The sequence below is a fragment of the Ochotona princeps genome, chromosome 6, assembly GCF_030435755.1.
Source record: "Ochotona princeps isolate mOchPri1 chromosome 6, mOchPri1.hap1, whole genome shotgun sequence".
Classification (NCBI taxonomy): domain Eukaryota; kingdom Metazoa; phylum Chordata; class Mammalia; order Lagomorpha; family Ochotonidae; genus Ochotona; species Ochotona princeps.
Window position 1 is genome coordinate 43,707,173 of NC_080837.1, and position 17,080 is coordinate 43,724,252.

At 41.9% G+C, this 17,080-nt stretch overlaps 1 protein-coding gene across 1 annotated transcript in view; it reads left to right on the forward strand.

The window, feature by feature from the left end:
* The window catches only part of RYR3 (ryanodine receptor 3), a 602,723-nt gene that overhangs the window by 374,822 nt on the left and 210,821 nt on the right, over nt 1-17,080 (forward strand). The window contains exons 18-20 of the mRNA XM_058666116.1: nt 4,208-4,341; nt 5,610-5,851; nt 13,171-13,363. Coding sequence (XP_058522099.1) covers nt 4,208-4,341; nt 5,610-5,851; nt 13,171-13,363 — 569 coding nt within the window. The remainder of the gene's footprint in view (nt 1-4,207; nt 4,342-5,609; nt 5,852-13,170; nt 13,364-17,080) is intronic.

The window sequence follows — 17,080 nt, forward strand, 5'->3', positions numbered from 1 at the left end:
GGATCAAAAGTGGAGCAACTGGGACAAGAATCGGCACTGATGCGGGATGCCAGCAATAACCCACTATGTCACAATATTGTCCCTGAGAATAATTTTTGAAAGTTATAGCATTCCTCATATAATTTTCCCACAGGCTACACTTTAATTAATAAAAAAATAAGTTATATCCTTCTATCTACTCCCAAAGCTTCCCTATTCCAAAACAGTTCAGTTGTGTCACAAATAAATATTTGTTCTTTGTTTCACATAGGTTTGAAGGCATCTGTGAGAGGCGTGTATAATAAAAATGTTGTTGGTCCCCAGTAAGTATAAATCTTGGATTACAGAAACGATAGATTGCAAGCAGGCAAGCTAACTTTTGTACAGTTGCTACAGTAGCTCCAGGAAGTTTCTTCTGAGTTTCCATTCAGTCAGGGCAATATAAAAACATTCCTAGACACTCTGCACTTGTCTATAGAGGGAACAAAATCAGTTCCTTGAGGCCTGCGGGGTACTTTTATAGGATCTGACAAAAGAACAAGAGAATAAGGACAAGTAGTAGTTTTTTGTTCTGTTTTGTTTTTGAGCAAAACTGCTTCTGTGACAACCATTGTGACACTGTGGATTGTTGCTTGCAATGCCCTATTCCTTAGAGTGCAAACTTAATTCCTAGCTACTTTTTTTTTTAAAGATTTATTTTTATTTTTATGGGCCCTTCATGGTAGCCTAGCAGGATCCCATCATGGGTGCTAGTTTGAGCCCTGGTTGCCTCACTTCCCATCCAACTCACTGCTTGTAGCCTGGGAAAGTAGTCGAGGATGACCCAAAGCCTTGTGACCCTACACCCAAATGGGGGAACCAGAGAAAGTTCCAGGCTTCAGTTCATCTCAGCTCAGCTGCAGCCATTGTGACTACTTGGGGAGTGAAACAGCTAATGGAAAACCTTTGTTTCTGTCTCTCCTGTGTGTAAATTTGACTTCCATCCACTGGTTCACTCCCCTAAATAAACTGCAAAGACAGGAGCTGAGATGTCAAAAGCCGGGAGCCAGGAGCTGCTTCTAGGTCTCCCACATGGGTGATGGGCTCAAAGACCTGAGTAGGACAGAGAAAGATCTTCAGTCCACTGATTCACTGTCCCAAATGGCCACAATGGCTTGAACTGAGCTGATCAACACCAGGATACAGGAGCCTTGGGTTCTCCCACGTGGATGCAGGCAATCAAGAACTTGAGTTGTCCTTCACTGCTTTCTCAGGCCATACGCAGGAATCTGGATGGTGAGTGGAGCAGCTGGCACATGAAAACTGGCACCCATGTGGAATACAGCATCAAAGGTGGAATATTAGCTGGCTATGCCACCGTGTCAGCCCTTACCCTGCTTTTAATCCATCACCATGCTAATGTGCCTGGGAAAGCAGTGGAAGATGATCCAAAACTGCTTGGGCCCCCGTCACCCACGTGCTAGAATCAGATGGAATTCTAGGCTCCTGACTTTGGCCTGGTCCAGCCTTGGCGGATAAAGCTGTTCGGCAGAATCAACCAGCAGATCAAAGATGCCACCTCCCTCTGTCACTCTATTACTTTGCCTCTCAAATAAATACATTTTGAAGGGAAAGGGAAAAAATGCTACTTCTACAAGTAAAATAACAAAATGGCGATAGCTAAGCAACATTTCTATGGATTGGTAATACATATTTCTTTAATGTAGCATTCCCACAGAAGTCTGTGTTTGGGGTAGAAACTGGGGGAATATCCAAGTCCCATTCTCTGTGGTCATTCAGAGATGCAGGTTGCTAAGTGCCTCCAGCATCCCTCAAGGCAGGACTTCACACACTATGTGCTTATCAGTCTTCAATGGATCTCCACAGGTGGTGTTAATGTGAAGGCTTTGATTCGATAAAGCTGGATTTGAGCACTTGTACTCCCAGCAAGCTCCTAAGTCATGCCAATGCTGCTGGTCCCGGTATCAGAGTTGGAGTAAAAAGGTTCTTGGGCTTAGGTATCCAAATACACAGAATTCTAAAAGAGGTTTTTAGGGACAAGACAGGAAGAGTGAGATGGCCCTCACCTCTATCCATCCCTTTGACAAGCACCCAGCACAGGATCCCATATACCTATAAGGTATATATATCCTTCCTTCGTGTGCTCAGAAGGAAAAGCAGCAGACACTGAACACTCAGCAATGCCTGTCTCACCAGCCAACCATGGAGAGGTTATTATGGTGCTCTTGGAGCCAAAGCACAGATGACTGCTAGGCCTGTTGCTGGCCCTGTCTATGCTCCTTCTCTCATTTACCTTCATTTATTATTTGATAAGTAGAAATAGAAACACAGACATTTCATCTGCTGGTGCATAGCCCACAACAGCTTAACCAGAGCCATGCTGCTTCCAAGAGCCTGGAGCTCTACCCTGATCTCCCAGCTAGGTACCCAAGTGCTTCAACCATCCCCTGCAACTTCCCAGGATATACATTAGCAGAAACCTGGAGTTGAGAGCAGAGCCAAGACTTGAATCCAGGCCCTACAAAATGGGTTGAAGGCTTCTCAAGCAGCATCTTAACTGTTGTGCCTATCACCTGGTCTTCCCTTTCTCTTTTGAAACAACCATTTAAACTTACTTAGAAAAAGAAATGTGCTCCATCCTGCTGTTTTACTCAAATGCCTTTTAAAAGTCTAAACAGTGTTAACTGTGATTCCTTATGGCATCATTTGTTTAGAGATGAGGAACTGCTCCATTAGGCTCTCTGCTGTATTCAGAGTCTTTCTTCTTGCTTTTTTGTTCCAATTGTGTTTGGATTAAGTTCTGCTTTTCCTCTGGCTGTGATAGCAAGGCTTCTACAACTATCACTCCAAGGCAAAACAGATGAAAATGTGCGATAGGATGGATGAAAAGTATTTAATTTCCTGGCCATCTATGGCTCTTTTCTTAGTGTGAGAAATTGTCCTCTGGATTTTGAGTTTCCACAGTTGATATCTTTCACAGAGTGCTAATGGTAAGAGTCCTCCATAAAACTGCCTTTGGGATTCTCTTCCGCTTGTCCCATAAATGTGTTTTGTATTTATCTGCAACAAAATTGACATTCAGGGAGTCAGGAAGAAAATTGGTTTGGGAGAATTATGGATTGGAAATGCCGTCAGCAACCTGCAGCTCCCCAACCCCATGAAGCAGAAAGTCTTCAGTGGCCACTTGGAAAGACTGAAATGCAACTGCTCACCTCTCTGTCACTGCCGCCTGCCACATCATTGCTGTGATGTTACCAACTGCCATTTGCACATTCCTCCTGATGGCAAGGAGAAAGGGACAGGGCTAGCCCAGCACAGTTTGCTCTGCTGTTGAATGAACACAAAATCTGAATGCATGAGGCTATAGCAGCCTGAGACAAGACAGAAGAGTGACTGGCAGGAGGGTGGGGTGCAGGGACTGCAGCCTGTCCCCGGCAGTCCGGAAACAAGAGCAGAAACCATTTGGTGACACATCCCTTGAATTCCTTGGTCACCTGATCTCTTGCATATTTGCTGTTCTCCCTCTGGAAGGAACAGAGCAGGTAAAATAGCTTGAATTCTTATTTCCAGGAATTCAGAGGTGTATTAGTGAGTTTTCATGCTGTTGCAGCCAGAAACCCAAGAACAGAAATCTTCTCCCACCATTATCCCTAGCATAGAAGGATTTTAGAATCCCAGTGTGGGGAGTGATTGGTGGCTCTCTATAGATTTTTATGAAGAGTGGTAACAGCACCTGCTAGCCCTCAGTGAAGGGCACCATCAGGGCTGGAGAAAGCATGAGGCTTTAGTGTGAGGCCTTTTCAAGAGCTTTCATCTCCCCACCCCCAACTATTTGCATGGCTCCAAACATGACTAGTGCCTGAGTCATGTGCCCTAGGTGCCTCGCCACACCCTAGTTCGTAATGTAGGTCATCCATCTACAAAGCTCAAACTCTTAGAATCTGTGTTTGGACAATAACCATAGGTGGCATGCATAGGTTGGAAGTTAGGAATACAACAACTAGTCAGATGGGTTATAAAGAAGCTCTACCTCATATTCCGGAGAAGAAACAGGCCCTGGAGTATCACTCCTCCCTGTCTGGTCATGTTGTGGTTCTGAGCTGGTTCTCCACCCATCACTCCTCCTTCACCCTCACTCTTCTTGCTATCTTCAGGTACTTAGGTGCTTGAGTCCTAACCTTTATGCCCTTCTGTGGGCCTGATGCTTGGTGGGTGTGTTCTGCTGCAGGTTCTGGATGTCCTGTGTTCCCTCTGTCTCTGCAATGGGGTCGCAGTGAGAGCCAATCAAAATCTAATTTGTGACAACTTGCTACCCCGGAGAAACCTGCTCCTGCAGACGAGACTGATTAACGATGTGACCAGGTAAGAGCACCACCATCATTCCAAATGCTAAGCAGTTTTACCCATCTCCTCTCCAGGCAGGAAAAACAGGGCCAGTGTGGGCTCCAGAATTGCTCACCCGTAGTTTCCATGATGATGGCAAGCCTACACAACAAAGCCAGGCAAATGTGCCCTTTCTTGATTAGGGCCTCATATTCCAACCACATTAGCACAGTATTTTAAACTTTTCCTTTGAAGTGGATAGAATAAATGTACTCTGAGTGTGAAGAGTTTGACCTGGAGTAGCCTGTCATGTTTTACTTAAACAACTCAGCTCTTGTATTTTCCTCATAATGTGATTTATTTCGGTATGCCATCTTTTTTATTTTAAAAGGATTTAACAGAATGGATATCCTGTGATGCTCATATGCTTTCATATGGTATCATATGGTGTTTTTGCCCCACATCTCCTTGTGGCAGCTGTGCTGCCCTGTGTGGACCCCCAAGTGGTCACCAGTCTGCTGGTGCATGCATGTGGCCACATGTGAGTCACATGAACTCACTGGGCCTGGGCATTATCTAGCCACTTTTAGCCTTCTATCTTCCCTTAAATCCAAACTGGCATGAAAAAAAAAAAAAAACCTTCCCTGTGCACAAGAGAGTGGTTCACAGACCTGAACCATCACACCAACTTCTTGGTGCTTCCTCATTCAAAATAGGACATAGCCACATCCCAAGAGCTTTTCAAAACATCAGACCACCCTAAGTGGTCTGCTGCATGCTTGTAACCACCTTGCTGAATACATTGAATCCTCTTGCCCTTAACAAGGTTGTGTAATAGTGAGCTCTCAATGTCTGTAAGGGACCATTATTAATAATGCCTAGGTGACAAAGCTGCTGTTGTGGAAAATGAGTATGTTTAAAACAAACTGCCCAAAGATGGAGGTAGGCAGGCAATAGGCTATACTTGCAGGAAAAAAAAAAAGTTTTTAGTCTTAAAATAATCTTAAAATGCAGGATAACATTCTCTGCATCATTGCCTATAGTTGGCACTCACTAAATATTTGTTACTTTGAATGGAATATTTTAGTCCCATCCTGTGTTTTTCATAATGAATTTACATTGCCCTGATGCCTCATGAAGAACTTGACCAAGTGTGGAATGCTCAAAGCTTTTTCTGTTTCTGGCTAATATGAAAAAAAAAAAATGCTATTAGGTTTAACTGGGCATTGCCTCCTGAGTCTAAATTCAACTTATTTTCTCAGTTTTTAAGCATTTATCGATGCTACCCACGTTGTGTTTAATTGCAGTATCCGACCAAACATCTTCCTGGGAGTCGCTGAGGGCTCAGCCCAGTACAAAAAGTGGTACTTCGAGCTCATCATTGATCAGGTGGACCCCTTCCTCACAGCAGAGCCCACACACCTGCGAGTGGGCTGGGCCTCCTCCTCGGGCTATGCCCCATACCCAGGAGGTGGAGAAGGATGGGGAGGCAATGGTGTTGGTGACGACCTATACTCCTATGGCTTTGATGGACTTCACCTGTGGTCAGGTAAGTGTTTTATCCAAACTTGGACCCCTCATCTGTTCCTGGAAGTCAATGAAACTCAAATTGTTCAAGCTAAAATTGTCACTTAAAGTTAAAATGATAGAGTGTCAGCTAATTCAGCAGTTAGGTGGAATGAACATCAGGCTTAGAAGAGACTCATTTGTGCCATTACCCTGACAGTTCCTAGCAGAGTCTAATGCAGATCACTTCATTTTGTGTGTGTGTGTGTGTGTGTTTACCATTTATCTGCACAATCCCCCTTGCATGTGATTGTTATTGAGCAGACAGGCGAGGTGATACTCAACATCTAGCTACTAAATGGCGAGTTCCGAATGCTTTGTACTTTTTTATTTCATCTTATCCTGAGACTTTTCTGAGGTAGAAAATATTGGTGTCCTGTTACAGATGCCCAAACTGACACTTTGAAGTAATTTACTAAGTCACACTGGAAAGGGCCCATCTCCTAACTCTATAGTCTGCTCTTACATGATACAGTTTGTAAAATACCTGGATCAGTGTCCCACACATTTAGGTGCTAACAGCTTCCCCCCTCCAAATAATTGGCTATTTAAGATAAATATTGATGCTTTCCCCAAACATGTGTGCGGAGAAGTGGAATAATTCTGTCTGGGTGGTAATGCAGGACACACTCCCAGGCTTTCCATCACAACGGGAGTTGTGTCCTGTCTGTTAGCCAGGGATTGTCTTTTCTCTGTTTTGTGCAGAACTGCAGTTGGAAATATTGTTTCTCTTATAAAAATCCCTTAAGTAAGCATTGTGTTGTGGGCTTCTTACGTAGGTAACTATGACATACATTCTTCCTTAAATGCCGTATGAGGGAAAAAAATCTGTAAGTCCAACTTATATATTTTCTTTTCCAACTAGGGGCTGTGTAAACTTTCCTTGTTCTCTTAGATTTCAGACCAAAAATCCAGTTGCCTGGTGGTGACTATTAAGTGAGTCAGCTTGCGTGCTAATGACGTGTGTCCTGTGTTTGGTATTTATTTTCAATGACTCAGTATGGTGGGTTTTTTAAAAAGGAAATAATCTATTGTTTTGCATTCCTTTTAAACAGTCTTAAACTTTTGTGGAATGTCATCAAATGATTTGTTTATGTTCTTATTTATCCTGGATCATTTGGGGTAATGATGAAACAGTCTCCCCTGTTTTGCACTGTTTGCTAAGGGGCAGCATGCTATAGAGGAGAGCAGGTGGAGAATGGCAGGATGGTGGGATAGGGTGAAGTGGGAGTCTCATCTCCTGGTCCTCCCCTCCTCCCTATTTAGCCTTCCTTAATTCTTTATTGAACAGGGGCATGCCTTTCTTTGTCCTCATACTGTCATCATGGAGCTGCTCAGTTTGGGGCTATATACTTGTATCTTTCTGCTAAGATCATCTTTGGGCATTATCAGGGTCTCAGAAGGATGTCTCTGCAGAATCGATTTGGGAAGAATCAGTATGTTCCTGCACATCTACAGCTCCCGAGTTTGATGAGCTTAAATTGGGAGTGGGTGAGAGGTGGCTGGTACTGACTTGTGGCTACCCTTTCCATGTTGCTTGCTGATTGCTGCTCCTGTCCTCTTGAGCCAATGCTGTGTGTAAGCAGGACTCCACAGAGACTGGTTAAGGAAATGTGAGGCATATCTGGACCCTTCAAAGAGAATTCAGTGATTCTTAAAAGAAAAAGAACGTGTTTAGTGCTTTCAAGATTGTCTAGTATTACATGGAACACTTACGGCATCCCTGTCTCCATCTGTCAACTTGAGAGAATGAAGATATTACTGAGTTTAGAGGCAGAGAACGAACTCATGGCACATCCATAAGGGCTGTCATTTGCACATTGTCTTTTCCATCTTTCCCCTCTTGCCTTTCAGCCCTCCTTCCATCCCTTTTCTCTCTATATATTTCATAACATAAGTCCCATCTAATTATGTATCATTCCAGGACAGTGCAGTGCCCCACTACGCCTCCTCATGCCTTCTTTCCTCTGTCTATAAAGACAAGGAAGCTGAATAGTCCAAACCCCTACAGGTCATCACTGGCAGTCGCTATTTGAGATGAGAGAAGTGGGCTGGTGATTCATATTTCAAAGGCTGGTTGTGATTTCCAGCATTACTCAAAATTGCTAGCAGAAATACCCAAGGTGATATCCAATGAGATGTAAAAAAACCAGTGTCCATAAGATTTGCATCTTTGTTCTCACTAAAACCCAAACTTCCTTGGATCTGCGTATCATTTTGACTTCTCCAAGCAGGACACAGGGATCATTTGTCTTGCAGAAGGCTGTGCAAGTAAATATGTCATTGTGAGCTCTGGCTCAAGAAATAAGGGTTCAGTTAATGACTCCCACCAGGACACAGTGAATTTCAGGCTATCTGATGAGAGGGTAATTGTCTGATAAAAAAAAATGAAATAACTCTCTAACTTACTCTAGGAGGGAGAAAATGGTGGTTAGGAAAAGATCTTGGAAATCACTGATGACATTTTTTTCCTCCTCTTTCTTGGGATTTAAATGCCCAGCTCCATTAACATCAGAGTTATCTGTGTGCATAAATTAAGTCACTGCCTTGAGCTGGCCTTTGACATACCTATTAAGGCCTGACAGATGTTGTAGTAGAGATATTGCAATACCTGGGGAGGAGACTTGCAGTGTCCCCAACACTTTGTCAACAGAAAAACAAATCAAGAAAAAAAAGTACTGTGAATTTTGACTTAAGCCTGGGTTTGAATTCTAGTTCTGCCACTTTACTAGCTTCTGACATTAGGCAAATTACTTAATGTGAGACCCAGTTTTCTTGGGTAAAATGTAGATACTATAAGGCTCTTATGAAATTTAAGTGAGAAGAAACATAAAGCCTCTGAAGTATGTTAGATACCCATAAAATGTGGTTTCCTTTTGCCCCTCATTGTGTGTGAAGCCCAGTGCAATCATAAAGGCTGAATTGAGAGCCCTTGAATACTTTAATTCAAGGCCATTGAGACTACCACAGTTAAAGTCGCCCAGCAATACCCATGTCCAGTAGTAAAGGGGAAGGGAAGTTGAAAGTGACACCCAGGGAGCTTGAATGAGCTTTTTCTCTATGTGGGTGAGGCAGCCTGAACAGATTTTTCTAAGCCATGGAGGTCAATTTTAGGCATCAGCTCTGGAAACATCCCCCAGCCCTCACTACAGATCCCTGGCTCTGCTGAGCTTCTATGATTTTTGCTTCTGGAGGAAATACTGTTTTCCTGAGCTGCCATCACCCTCTTCTCCTGATGCAACCTCTAGCATGGTGGCTAGAACTCAATTTCCGACTCAGGGCAGCCTGTAATGCACGATTGGCTAGGGCATAGTTTCATAGCTGCTTTCCTCCCTGCAATATTAGCAAAGGATCTCACCTTTCTAAGAGATTAGTGAGGCAAGTGAATGAATGGAGTAAACCTGGGTTCCTGGACTTCATAGGACTACTGACTCAACAGGGTAGTTTAACCATGCCAAACTCACACCATGAGCTTGACTCCCTACCAAGATGAGTCATAGCTCTCACAATATAACCTACTGAGACTAACAGATTTCCAACCACAGCGCTTGTGAAAACAAGCCAAGGAGTAGCTGAAAGATATCAACATTGTATGCCTTCAGATCCTTTCTCCTCCCAGAACCTAAATACTTGTGCTAATGTTATAATGCCAGATCCTGCATTGCCTGGGGCCATGGAAATGCTGAGTGGCACTGTTTTCAATTGCTTACATCACTCATCGGAAGATGCTAAATCCTGCAGTAATAGATTTCTGACCTAATGTGAAGATGTACAGCAGGTGATTAAATGGCCTGTTCTTTGATCTTACAGTGCTGGCCTTGGGATAGCCTTGTGCAGGGCCTCTAAATCAAGGGATATTTCATTTCTTCTTCAGAATGAAGGAGGCAATGGAGCTCCCCAGTGTCTCAGTGGATCAGTCACAGTTCCTCAAATCTTAAGGAATAGTTAGGCTGCTCCTAGAAGAACACTCGTAGTGGCATTAACATTCTACAGCATCACATATCAGTTGGTTGCTCTGATCAAATACATTAAGCTTAGTTGAAAGTGTATGTTTTTGATCACTTTCAATAGAGAAAACAATTTTTTTATTGAGGAAAAAGATCTGAAATCACTTTTGGGTCTCTGCCCTCAGTGCTAAAATTGTCCCATATTCTCCTAAATCTGGGGAAGTATAATATTTCTACAATGTTCTACCCTATTTTTCTTGCGTTAGACTGGTAATTAAAGTTTCTGGAAATTAAAGAAGCAATAACAACTACATTTCTATGGGAGAGAGCCAGGGAGAGGTCTTTAATTTCTTGTTTTACTCCCAAACTAGCTTCAGTGGCCAGTGCTGGATCTGGCCAAAGCCAGGAGCCTGGAACTCCATCTGGGTTTGCAGGGACCAAAGCACTTGGACCATCCTCTGCCACTTTTTCAGACACATTAGCAGGGAGCTGAATCTGAAATGAAACACCTGAGATGAAAGCTGAATCACATATGGCATGGCAGCAACTCAGGTGGTGGCCTAACCTGTTGTGCCAGCCCCTGCACGAAGTTTCTGAAGTGCTCTCATTTTGTGCTTCCTATCTCAGGATTGTCAACAGTCTTCCTTTAGTTTCTAGATAACTGCCCTGATGTCATGTTCTCGACCAGGCCTGCTTTTTAAAAATAGGCTCAGCCTGTGTATTCAAGCTGTCTACAGATGATATTAACAAGTGTTCTGAAGGAGACGTATGACTGGGGCCCAGTCTCTTAGTACATGGAAGGTAAAAGGCAGTGGCAGCCAACCATCTTTCCTCTGGAAGGCCCTTGGCAGCAGTGCAGTAGTAAAGGCGACATAAAGCCAATGACAGCTTCTGGCATCACCTGAGCTATGCTGTAGATGGAGAACATCCCCAATGGCAGCTGCTTTCCGTCTCCCACAGCGGGGCTCAGGCCAGCTGAGGAGCCTGCAGGGGACCCTGGGAAGAGGAGAAGAAAGGACTCTAGAGTCACCGTTGAGCATTGCCCTCTGTGTTCTGGTTTATTTGGTTCTGGAAAGATCGGGGACCTCATAATTATTGAGTTTGGGGACTGTAGAGATCTAGATACTTGTAAACATAATTGTGCAAGGTGGAATTGCAGTTACTTCATGGTGTACCCAAATTCCCAGAAATCTGTTAAGATTTGCTCAAGTGACGACAGTGATATTTTCCAGAAGGTAAATTAATGCAAGAAAGAGACATTGTTTGTAGGAAAGATTGTTTTCAATGGGGAAATAAAAAGTCTTAAGAGACAATTATAGCAAGCCTTGCTGAGTTTTAATATCATAGGTTTCTTTCATAATAGCCTTGAACAGAAGGAAGAAAAATTTCTGGGATCTGGAATATCTAAACCCTGCACAGTGAGCTGGGAGAACCCAGGCTCGCCAAATGAAGACATTTAAAACATGTCAAACCTACACGCTCCTCCATTCTGGTTGTTTTGTTCTATTTTTAAATAATTTTAGGCTATGATTTTCATAATAAAGGACTTGTGTCTAATTCTCAGTAGGGAATCAAGATACTAAAGTTAGAAAAACACAACTTATGTTCACCCCAGACTAATTTGTCAGTAGGAATTTCATTATATACTATAGTCCTTGTGCTATGCATGTGGTCCAAGGTCTGTGCTCCCATGTGACTTTAATGTGCCACCATATCCTGTTCATCCAAACCTTATCCATCTCCACCTTCTAGATTTCCCAAACCCCACCCATTTTACAAGCACATAATACCCCTCTTTTTCTCTTTCCCTCTCCACAGCTCCATTTGCCGCCATGTTCCTGAGCAGACTTAGTGCTTTTTCCATGCTAGACGATGCTGTGTGCATTTCCATTCTAGTATTTATCATACTGTTTTCCAGTTTTTATTTGGGGGTCCTTCTCCCACCAGAGTATAGACATCATGAGAGTGGAAACGGGATCTTCTGTACTTGCTGCCCAATGTCAGGCACAGTATTTAGTGGAGAGTAGAGCCTCATTGCTGGCTGGAAAGAACTGGGGGAATGCAGGATGATGGTGTTAGTCACTCATAGTAATTCGAGAGAGGTTACCTAATATTGCTTAAGGAGAGGGTAGTATTTCCACAGTTGTAAAACCTGCTGCTTTGTTTAGAATCTATTAGTAGAATAACCATGAAAACTAAGTTATTCTGAACTGATATTACAAATATTATTTAGCAAAGACATGTACAGGTATAACATTTACAAATGATTAATGTCTATTAATAAGGTATTTTTAAGTTAGCTTTTGGGCATATTATGAAGTGATTAAAATATGGTTTCTAAGACTTTCTTAAACAATGAAATGTAGTATGATTAGTAGAAAATGATGCTTTAAAAACTCCAGTGTTCGATTGATGTGTGTGTGTGTAAGACTAAAAGCATTCTTTTGCAGTCAGATTATCTTTTTTTATACCTTTCTATATAAAGTATAAAATAATGATTGTATGCTTCTTCTGTAATCAAGAAACAAGGTATCTTTTATCTTTCTATTTGAAACTCTATTTTAACATCTATAAGTTCTGCCCCACTCATTTCTTTTTTTCTGAAAGAAATATATTCCTGGCAGGAGAATGGATGGAGTGGTTATGATCATTTGCTTTTAGCTTTTCCAGAATAAGGTACAAGATTGAAATGAGAAAAGTAATTTTTCTCCTTATTTTAAGTCAGGAAATGTTAAATCATTTCATGAAAGAGATATGAGGGAAAAAATGCTTAAGTCCCTAATACAAAGTTGATGTGTTTTCCTACATCCCTGAAGTAATGACGTTCTTTAAAACAGGTGCACAGTTTACTGGCTAGATGGCCTTGCCATTCTTTGCTCTGCTAGCATCTGTTGGAATGCTGGAGTGGCAGGTGGAGAAAATTGGAGACATCGAGCTCTTTGTATGCCTGTGGCTAAGGATGAGCCCATATGTGCACAAACAGCCCACAACTATCACCCACCTTCCCAAGGACCTTAATGAAGAAAAGCACGACATCTCTTCTGACACCAACCCAGACTCCAAGCACATCCTGAGCAGGCTGAGTTCTTGTTTGTTCTCACTAGTAGCAACTTGAAAGTTCTCCCAGCACTTGGCTCATCTCAGATGTGATGCCTGCCCACTCATAATGAAATCTTTGCATAGGCAGAAAAGTTGTGTTTCAAATACAATAACCTATCCATATCTCCTGTGTATCAGTCACACCACCCCAATCTCTGTTTGTGGACTCTGACATCTCCTCCTTTTGCTAAAAACCTACAAAACTTCCATTGCCTTTTCTTGCCCTTTTTTTTTTTTTTTTTTTTTTGATTGTCAGGACGGATACCCAGAGCTGTGGCTTCCACCAACCAGCACCTCCTCAAGTCAGAAGATGTGGTAAGCTGTTGCCTTGACCTTGGAGTGCCCAGCATCTCCTTCCGTATCAATGGGCAGCCCGTGCAGGGGATGTTTGAGAACTTCAACACAGATGGGCTCTTCTTCCCTGTGATGAGCTTTTCAGCAGGTGTCAAGTAAGTCATGGCTGATTGCCCAGAGTGTAGCTGTTGCCCCCTACCACCATCTCTTGTGCTTCAGCAAGCATGGGCCAAACATCCCCCAAAAAGTGGTAGTGTAAGGGTAAGGGTCAACCAGAGTATTTCCCTCTGTCTGTGCTTCCTGAGTTTGTTCTCCCGCCAGGGATTTATACATTAAAAGACAAATTCAAAAAATTAAAATATTTCATGTATTTGTTACAAGTAGTAACGTAAAAATCACACTTGATTGCAAAATTTAGTTGCAATCATTATTACAATCTTGGAGTTTTATTTTCAAGTCTTCTTTTTATTTAAAAAAAGATTTATTGTTATTTAAAAGCCAGAGTTATATAGAAAGGAAGCGAGACAGTGATCCTTCATGCACTGACTGATTTATTCCCCAGGTGGGTGGCCAGTGGCTGGGCCAAGCCAAAAGTGACAGCCCAAAAGTGGGAGCCAGAAGTGTCATCCAGGTCTTCCATGTGGGTGATAGGAGCCCAAACATTGGCCTCTCTTCCTCTGCATTTCCCAGGCCATTAGCAAGGAGCTGGATTACAGGGATAGCTGGGACAAGAACCGAAACCCATATGGGATGCCAGAGTCACAAGTGCTGTCTTCACTCATTGTTACTTAATGCTAGCCTCTCTACTTTCCTGAAAATATATGCATTGTTTTAGTTAATATCACATTGAGGTTGAAGTTTTACATCTGAACTATTTTTCATTCAATAGTAAGTAATGAGCCTTTTCGTGAGTCATTCATATCCTGTGAGTTTTATGGTCATATATTGTGGGTTTATTTGGTTTCCCATAATAGAACCTTTGCTTTATTGTATACTTCATGCCAATTTCATTTTATTGCTATAACTAAAATTTTTAATATCTATGTGCATTATTCTATTTCTGTATTTCTATTTTGTTCCTCCAAAAGCAGGTCAAAATATCTAAACTTTTTTAAGTCAAATTTTTAAATTCTGTGGCCAAATTGAGTTCTAGGAGGATTTCATTAACAGTGCAGAATTCCTTAGCAGGTCCAAAATCTGAACTTCTAAAAACCCTCAATTTGTTTATAGCTCACTTTATAGCAAGATACAATATTTATAAGAAAGTATATAGCAAGAATGAATTTTGTAACAAAACCATAATCAGAAATATCTACATGTTAAACTGCAAAGATATTAAAACATTTCACAATGGAGACTGACTCTCACCTGCCTGAAAGTTCACTATGTACATAATGTACTTTCTCTTATCCAAGTTCTGTTAGAATTCTGAAGTAACGGGCCCAGCGGCGTGGCCTAGCAGCTAAAGTCCTCACCTTGAATGTGCCAAGATCCCATATGGGTGCTGGTTCTAATCCCGGCAGCCACTTCCCATCCAGTTCCCTGCTTGTGGCCTGGGAAAGCAGTTGAGGATGGCCCAAAGCTTTAGGACCCTGGACCCACGTGGGAGACCTGGAGGAAGTTCCTGGTTCCCAGCTTCAGATTGGCGCAGCACCGGCTGTTGCACTCACTTGGGGAGTGAATCATCCAACAGAAGATTTTCCTCTCTATCTCTCCTCCTCTGTATATCTGACTTTGTAATAAAAATAAATCTTTTAAAAAAAAATTCTGAAGTAAAAAATATATCTCCAAGGATTTCAGATTAAGAATTTGATCCTGTACTGTAATTCAAAGTAAAGTGTCAAATTCAACATACTGAATATTCATGCATTTATACTGTTACTGGAGATTTCGTGTGTGTGTGTGTGTGTGTGTGTGTGTGTGTGTGTGTGTGTGTGTGTGTAGAAGAAAGGAAGGATGGGGAAAGAGTGAATAGGATCTCCCATCTGCTGGTTCAGTTCCCCAATGTCTATGAATGTGAGGCCAAGGCCTGGACCTAGGAACCCAACCACAGTCTCCCATGTGAGTGGCTGGAGCCTACTACCAGTGCCATCACTATGGCCTTGCAGGGTGCACATGAATAGGAAGATGGAATCAGAAGCCAAGTCTCAGCACTCTGATGTGGGCCTTGGGCATCCTAACCCATATCTTAACCTCTAGGTCAAATGCTTGTTCCTGTTATTCATTATTCTTAATTTTTACTATTTGAAAAAATTTTATCTTAAGTTATTCTTGCATTGTCAGTGTCTAGAAGCATTTTTGTCTGCTCATTCTTATTTATTACTAACCTAATCGGTATGTTCTCAGCATTTTCATTACATGTATTTTATAGGCTGAACTATCTTCTTGGCATCAGTTCTTTGAGTGTTTGGTTTATGCTTTTGCATTTAGGTTTTTTTTTCCTGTTCTTTGTCTTTCCCTTAGCCAAAGTAAGTAGAAAACAAACAAACAAATAAGCTCCAAGACACTATAATGATACCACTCAGATCTTGTTACGTTTTTGTGTATACATTTAAATAAATTGAAGTGGGCTTAGGTTGCAGGTGCTTTTCTATATACTTGTGCTAACTGTTGTATTCGTTGTTCTGCCCCTCTTTCCTTGCATCGGTTGGATGCTCTTTCAACTTGCCTTTTAGTTTTATCATAATTTTAATTTCTGTAAGGTAAGACACAGCATTAACTCTTCTTCTGAAGAATTGCTTTGGCCCTTTTCCATTCCACTCTGTCTTAATGAGATCACAGGTGATAGAGCAGCAGACTGGAGTCAGAATCACACTCATGTTGACGGAATCCACTGAAAGGGACTGTGGAAGGAGGGTTGTGGAGAACAGTTGCTTTAGAGCTAGGACCACTAAGAAATCATCTCAGACTCCGAGCATGTGACTCATGGGGCTTCCTGAGTGAAACACTGCAGTAGGCCTGAGCACTTCATGTGGACTGAGAAACCAAGACACGTTTGTATCTTTTCTAAAGTGATGTAAAAATGGGTTATGTTTTGGTTAAACATGTTACTTAGGGATGAGAAATATACTTTCAAAATGATATTCAGTCTTTGAAACTTGAGAACAGGTATTTACATTTTTTTATAAAATAGTACTTCAGTAAGTTCATGGGAAAACAGAATGAAAAGATAAGTTCGGGAGTGAGTGTTTGGCTTCCTGGTTAAATCACTAGCTGAGAGACTCGTATCTCATACCGGAGTATCTGGAACTGGTACCTGGCCCTGATTCCTGACTTTGACCTCTTGCTAATCGAGACCCTGGAAGGCTATGGTCGTGGCTCAAGCCACTGAGCAGCTGACTCCACTGGCAGACTTCAGTTCTGATATTGGCTGCTGCTTTGGGCCCTAGCCCTGACCAGGATCTGGGGAGTGAACCAGTTGATGGGAGCTCACCATGCATTTGTCTCTCTCTTTATCTGTTTCTCAATTAAATAACTTTTTGAGATAATATTATTATCTATTCTATTTTTTAAAGTTTTGAAACTCATGCACAGTTTTATCATGATATGCATTTTCCATGAACTTTTCCAAGATCCTTCATGTATATACATGCATATTAATAAATGTGCCCTCATACGTGGATATTGTACATTAAAATTTAGGACTGATATTGTTTAAAATAAGCTTGTAAGAAACAAGCAAGCATAGTGAAGTTTTCCTCATCACACTTTCAAGGCAGAGAAGCCTCTATCAACCCCAATACCACAGTCTGTAGAACTTGAGATTTCTTTCCTGGGGTTTTCTGTATGGAGGATGTTCCTTTCAGTTCTCTATCTCAGTGTGATCTAACAGATTGATGTCCTCATTGATTCCTCAAGGAACATGGAGGAAA